The 7,305-nt window shown below is 49.0% G+C and overlaps 1 protein-coding gene across 1 annotated transcript in view; it reads right to left on the bottom strand.

The window, feature by feature from the left end:
- Positions 1-7,305, bottom strand: part of LOC102376269 — a gene marked incomplete at its 3' end in the record, with an annotated part of 25,474 nt that overhangs the window by 12,042 nt on the left and 6,127 nt on the right. The window contains exon 3 of the mRNA XM_006039143.3: positions 3,919-4,234. Within this exon, the coding sequence (XP_006039205.2) occupies positions 3,919-4,234 (316 nt within the window). The remainder of the gene's footprint in view (positions 1-3,918; positions 4,235-7,305) is intronic.

The following is a 7,305-nucleotide window of genomic DNA, read 5'->3' as shown; positions in this document are numbered from 1 at the left end:
TTGCATCCACAGGTGCTTCTCAAGCAAATCCCAGGATGTCATTCTCCCATTGTACTCGGCCTTAGTGAGGCCGCAGCTGGAGTACTGCATCCAGTTTTGGGCTCCACAGTTCAAAAAGGATGTGGAGAAGCTTGAGAGGGTGCAGAGGAGAACCACGCACATGATCAGAGGTCAGGAAAAGAGACCTTATGAAGAGAGACTGATAGCCATGGGATTCTTCAGCCTGAAAAAACACAGGCTCAGGGGTGATCTGGTGGCCATCTACAAGTTTATCAGGGGTGCTCACCAAGATGTGAGGGAACATCTGTTCACCAGAGCGCCCCAAGGGATGACAAGGTCGAACAGTCACAAACTCCTCCATGACCATTTCTGGCTGGACATAAGGAAGAACTTCTTTACTGTCCAAGTCCCCAAGGTTTGGAATAGCCTGCCACCGGAGGTGGTTCAAGCACCTACTTTGAACACCTTCAAGAGACATTTGGATGTCTATCTTGTTGGGATCCTATGATCTCTGCTGACTTCCTACCCCTGGGGCAGGGGGCTGGACTTGATGATCTTCCAAGGTCCCTTCCAGCCCTAATGTCTATGAAATCTATGGAATCTATGAAATCTTGGAACCAGAAAAATATCAAATTATATTCTGAAGAGGGAACATCAACAACATTCATTATTTTGATTTCAAAAAATATTTTTGTCCCGGTTTACATGTGTTTGTGTAGTGTACATAGAGGTGATTGTGTATAATAGCTTACAATGAAGTCTTATTCTTGTACATTGTGGGGCAGGTGGGTATAGTTTTGTGCAGGGATGTGTGTATGTGGGGTGTGGGGGAGGGTGTGGGTGTGTCTGTTGGGGTGGATAGGTGTGGGAGGATGTGGGTGTGGGGTGAGGGAACATGTGGGTGTGTGTGGATATGTGGTGTGTGGGTGGGTATGGGGTTTGTGGGTGGCTGTGAGTGGGATTAGGGTGGCTGGGGTGTGTGAGGGGGTCTGAGTAGATGGCAGTGAATGTGTGTATGTGGGGTGTGGGGGAGGGTGTGGGTGTGTCTGTTGGGGTGGATAGGTGTGGGAGGATGTGGGTGTGGGGTGAGGGAACATGTGGGTGTGTGTGGATATGTGGTGTGTGGGTGGGTATGGGGTTTGTGGGTGGCTGTGAGTGGGATTAGGGTGGCTGGGGTGTGTGAGGGGGTCTGAGTAGATGGCAGTGAGAGGGGGGATGTGGGTGCATGTGTATGGTGGGGTGTGCATGTGGGACTCACCCTATGAAAATATACACACAGAGCCCTTCCCTCTGCCCATTATTGCTCCCCCATCATCTGCCCTACTATGTGCGCTGTCTGTCCCCTTCTGTCTGCCCTATTTTTGGCCTCTCTTCATCATGTTCCCCACACACACACACACACACACACACACACACACACCTGCATACTGGTGCAGCCCCATGCTCCTGGGTCTGGCAATGCAGCTGGGAACCACATGGTTCTCCAGCAGTGCTGGGGCAGAAAAGCAGGGAAATAGCTGGGGGTGAGGTGGGGTGGGATGGGGCTGGGCTGCTGATGGCTCCCCCTGGGTCCTACTGTCCCTGGCTCCTGTCATCTTTGACAGGCAGTCAGGAACAGATAAATACTTTCTAAATTTTTTAGGGGCCCCATGAGCTGGATAGAATAGCCTGGTAGGCCAGATCCAGCCCACAGGCCATATTTTGCCCACCCCTGCTGTAGCAGGACAGGTCCAGAGGTTGGCAGTATTTCCCCCTGGTGCCCCTCCTTGGAATGTTCCCTTTCTTGGAAAAAGTTGTTTAAGAAGAACTTGAACTAATGAGAGAGGCTTTGTTTTCTGATAGAGTGTTAAATGCTGATAACAGAGCCGATAAATGCTCTATTACCAAGGGGTGGGGGCGGAACCCCGCTCTAATCAGAGCATTTTGTTGGGGCCTGGCCACGCCCCACTCAACTCAGCATTATGGAAGGGAAGGGAGGGCTGCTCTAGCGCCCCATGGCTTCTAGCTTGAGCTACAGCAGGCATGTGCCTGAATTTCCTCAATCCAGAGGGGATGCCTAAACGATTACAAACTGGTTCAGCCTAGCCAGGTTAGGCTAACCTGCAAAGATTTAATCAATTCAGGCTCAGGCTTTTTGAATGTCTGTCCCTAGCCCTAGAGTGAGCTAGGAAGAGCATAAATCTAGTAAAATCAATCTGCTTAATTGCAAGCCCCAATCTTACTCATGCCAACAGATTCTAAATCAGATGACCAACATTTTGTGCCTTCCTGGCAACTGTGTTTCATTGACCCTGATCACAGCCCTGTTAGCCCTAATCAGAGCCTCTTGGCACTTATTACACCTTAAGAGCAGTAATCATGACCTTCAGACGCCCCCACAGACACATTCATGCCTCAAAGGCCTTACTCTGTTTCACATACCAGTCCCTCTGACTCTATCTTCAGATCTACTCACCCAGGCACCTGGTCCTGGCAGGGCTGCTCCAGCTCATGAGGTCCCAGACCCTGGTAAAGCTGCTGTCTCTCCATTCTAATCCACCACGTCCCAGGCCCTTGCAGGGCTGCTTCAACTTATGAACTGCTAGGTTTCTATTTACTCATCCCACAGGCCCCTGCAGGGCTGCATCCTGGTATATACTTCTATAGCAGGGGTTCTCAATCCCTGGGCCGCGGCCCAGTGCTGGGCCACAGCGGGTCAACTGCTGGTCTGCAGCATGGTTGGCTGCCAGACTGGAAGTGGCCATGGACTGGCAAACTGTGCCCCTCCCCCCCTCCCGCCCCCCAAAAGCGGGTTGAATAGGCCATGGCTTCTTCTGCAGGGCCCACAGCAGCTCAGGGTTTGCCCTGCTCTCCCGCCTGAGGGGTAGAGGTATCCTTACCTGTTTGCCAGCCACAAATTCCAGCCACGGTCAGCTGTGACTGCTGGGCTGTGGTTTGCTGGGCTGTGGCCACTTCTGGGCTGCGGTTTGCCAGGCAACGGCATAAAAACTTTGGGAACCCCTGCTCCCAGGAACCCCTGATTCCAGGATTGCCTCCCAGGAACCCCACCCTGGCCTCCACCATTCCTGTAGCCACAATCCAGTTAAACAAATACAAACACAGATGCACTAATCTCAAGGTCCACCTTGGGTCTCTCCATTTCTGCAAAACCCTTTCCCTATATGCTGTTTCTTGCCCAACCTCCAGGGTACCCTCCTATGTCTGCAGCTTTCATTTTAGCAAAAACTCTTCTCCCCACAGAGGCGAGGGCCAAACTGAGGCTCTAGTTCAGGGTCTTAGCTTATATTGCCCAGGAGCACCACCGCCTCTGGTCACATGTGTCCAACCCAGGACAGGGGTTTTTCCTTCACCTTAATCAACCTGCCCTTCCTACACTGCAGTCCTTACTTACATACTTATCTGGAGCTGTGCACTACTGTGGTGCAACTTGCTCCCAAGTAGTTATCTGTAGACTCCTGTCTTTCTGCTGCCTCAGCTGCTTACCGTCTGGCAGTTAGCCCTGCTCTAGCAACCCACTGATTGCAGCGCTTTCTCTCCCTTAAAGTAACAGGGGCTAGAATCCCCCTGTCACAATCACCCCTGGTAAATCCTGTGCCCACTGTCATGTTTCCCCCCACAGTGATCACCAGGGTGATAAGTCTTTCTAGCCACCTTTCTTTTTCACGTAGTCTTCTCAGTTGGGGGTGGGGTGGTGGGGTGGGGGAGCAGCAGCATTGAGACAGCTGACTAGAGGAATTGGCTTTGCAGACATTAATAGTACCCCATTAACAGTGCAGAAGTAGACTGGTGCTTCAATACCACATTGCACGTAGCCACACCCCTTCCTGTGGGAACAGTGACTATCTAGCTCTTTGCCTGCTCCCTACCCCTCCTGTTAAAATCAGAGGATCTTAGAAATACATCATATAGATTTGTCACCTTGATCTGTTATATTTGCAGGCAGGATTCTGGACACCAACATGAAGTGCTGTGTCAGAATATACTCTTCCTCCAAACCAAAGGCACAGCTCCCTGTTGACACGGCTGTCTGTGCGGGGCAGGTAGACGAGAGGCTCAGCTCGGCTCCTACAATACAGGGCACTGATGGAGCTGCAGTCAGTCACACGGGCCAGCTGTGGATCAGAAGGCCCTACAATATCCTGTAAGGTGTGTCGTGCTTTCGGCCCTCTCAAACTTAATGCCAGAACTGGTGGTGCCTTGCCAGCCTCAGGAGAATAAGCAGAAGGCAGCTCTTCTGTGAAAGATAAACATATGTGTGACTAAAGCAGTGCGCCCTCTTTCCAGGCTCACTCATTCTATTCAAGGCCTCTTTTCAAGTCTATATTCTCCCTAGATGACTGATAACTAATCAGTCCTATCCCTTGGTCCCATTCCATGTTTATCAAGGTAACATCTGTTTCTCAAAGGGGCTCCCCCCATGTGAGGCAGCTCCTGATCCAACACAGCTGGTTACCTAACCAGGGAGCTAACCTGCCAAACAACCAGCTTGATGGTGTAATGGCCATACATACAACAGCCTTTGCTGCTGCTCTTGAGATCTCTTTGGCTTGCTTGAGAGCAGCCACAGAGAGAACTCTCAGGGCAGCTTCACTGCCTAATTTCTGGGTTTGGAATCCTGGTCTTGATCTTTCTTCTGAGTGGACACTGCCTGGATGCCGGCATAAAACAATACATTCATGATCAGATGCTCTCACTGCTGTACTGCTCAGGCAGGGTTAAGAGGAGAGGTATGTCCCTACAGCAGCAGGTGGAACCAAACAGTGGTTCTATGGTGTTTCCTGCTTCTACTGAGCTGAAGGAACCCTTCCATATAAACATGCCTGGCTAGGACAGAGTCGGGAGACTCTAGGGAAGGAGAATGAAAGGCAGCAGCTGGCTCCAGCCAAGCTCTAGGACAGATTTTCAGCTGGTGTAACATCACAGCACCACTGAATCACAGTGTTGTATAACCATCAAAATTGTTATCAGCTGGAGATCTGTGCCTGAACACCTTCCCAATGGAAACTAACACAACAGATAATTCTGCCAAATCTGTATTCTTATGTACTCTGAAATCTACACACATGTAAAGGTGGATACCATGGGAGTGGATCTCACTGAAAACCACAGAACCCAGATATGGACCATTCACTTTGTGGGGATTCATAGATTCATAGACATTAGGGCTGTAAGGGACCTCAAGGATCATCAAGTCCAGCCCTCTGCCCCAGGGGCAGGAAGTCATCTAGGGTCAAAGGACCCCAGCAAGATAAGCATCCAAGTGTTTCTTGAATGAGTCCAGAGTAGATGCCTGCACCACATCTGGAGGGAGTCTATTCCAGGTCTTGGGGGCTTGGACGGTAATGAAATGTTTTCTTATGTCCAGCCTAAAATGGACTTGTAGGAGTTTATGACCGTTGGTCCTTGTTTTTCCTTGGGGCACTCTGGTGAAGAGACATTCTCCCAGATCCTGACGAACACCCCTTGTTTACTTATAGGCAGCCACCAGGTCCCCCCTGAGCCTCCACTTTTCCAGGCTGAAGAGTCCCATGGCTCTCAGCTTCTCTTCATAAGGCCTATTATCTTGCCCTCTGATCATGCATGTGGCTCTCCTCTGGACTCTCTCAAACTTCTCAACATCCTTCTTGAATTCCAGAGCCCAGAATTGGATGCAGTACTCTAGCTGCGGCCTCACCAAGGCCAAGTACAGGGATGTAAGCTAGGAAGAAATCTGGGCAAGATAAGTGGGTTATTTTCTGATCCTTTCATGGAAATAGGAAAGCTGATGAAAGGACACAACTGGAAATTATTTAAAGCTACAGATAAACTGCTCATTCACCCTGGACAGAGCCAGGATCTGGGCTGTGTGGGGAAGGAATGAAGAGTAATGACATCTCAAAAGAAAATACCCAACCACCAGCCCTTCATCTACTTGCTAAGACCTGAGTTCTGGGTTTCCTTATTTCCTGTCATACTTGAAGATCCACAGCAGAACATTCTCTTCCCCTCTGTAACAACCCCCTCACCAAACACACAGCCTGCCTTCATGAGGATTGCCAGGTGGGTGAAGGAATGGAATCCACTTCACTTCTTTATGGCTCCTACTACAGTGATCAGAAAATGAGAGGCAGGATACCTCTTCCTCTGCACTGGTGTTTAGACATATCTAATGACCTCAGTTGTCACAGGGAAATCAGGATCCTAAGCTCATGGGTTTACAATTTAAACTTCAATCTATTTGTGTTTTTTTAAGTTTCCAAGTGAAGGGTAAAATTCAGTGTTCTGATCTGAGTAGCAAACCTCAGTTCACATACATTTTCCCTCCATACAAAGTGGTCCTTCACAGCATGTCCAAAGAGCAAAGCATTAGAAACCAGATCTGAAAGCAGAATTCTACCTGTTTTCTGTTACTGATTAGTGACTTCATGGTTTTCTTATTAATTTCCAAAGCTCTCCAATCACTGGTGAAAACACATTACATCCACACTGCTGAGACAACTGAAGCAGTAATTATATTTATGAGCTAGTCTGGTTCCACTGTTTTCAAATGTGACAAAGAAGCAGGGACACTGCAGAATTTCTTTGAGTGACTGACCTGGTCTTGACTGAATTTCTGTCCAGGCAAAAAGAAAACCTGTTTCTCTCAGTCTGCCAACATTCTTTCCCAAGAGAAATGGATTTCATGAGTACATGCCCTTTTGTCATACACAGGTCTTTCAGGAGAACTTCTTGGCTTAAAAATACACTGAACTGCTGTGTTACAGAGGCAATCCCTATCCTTGTAGTTATGGGATGGTTGTCAAACTAAGATCTTGAAAGTTAACAGTTAATTAAATCTGATACACATCTTGAGAGGTAGCTTTTATCGTCTTGCTTTTAAATGGACAAAACTGAGACAATCCTGATGCGAGGAAAAAGAGGGAAAGGGGCCAGGAGGCTTCCTTGGCTGACCAGAGAAATCCAGGGCAGCCTAAGGGCCAAAAGAGGAGCACATAAAAAGTGGAAACAGGGAGAGATCACCAAAGAGGAATATACCTCCTCTGTTCGCACTTGTAGGGAGGCAGTTAGACGGGCCAAAGCTACCATGGAGCTGAGGATGGCATCCCAAGTAAAGGACAACAAGAAATTGTTTTTTAGATATATAGGGAGTAAAAGGAAGGCCCAGGGAGGAATATGACCCCTGCTAAATAGGCAGAAGCAATTGGTGACAGACAGGGGGGACAAGGCTGAACTCCTCAATGAGTTCTTTGCCTCAGCGTTCCTAAGCAAGGGGCACGACAAGTCTCTCACTGGGGTTGTAGAGAGGCAGCAGCAAGGCACCAGACT

This window comes from Alligator sinensis, unplaced genomic scaffold (genome assembly GCF_000455745.1).
Source record: "Alligator sinensis unplaced genomic scaffold, ASM45574v1 scaffold1098_2, whole genome shotgun sequence".
Lineage (NCBI taxonomy): Eukaryota > Metazoa > Chordata > Crocodylia > Alligatoridae > Alligator > Alligator sinensis.
Note: the sequence above shows the minus strand (reverse complement) of the source record. Positions and strands in the feature narration are given on the sequence as shown.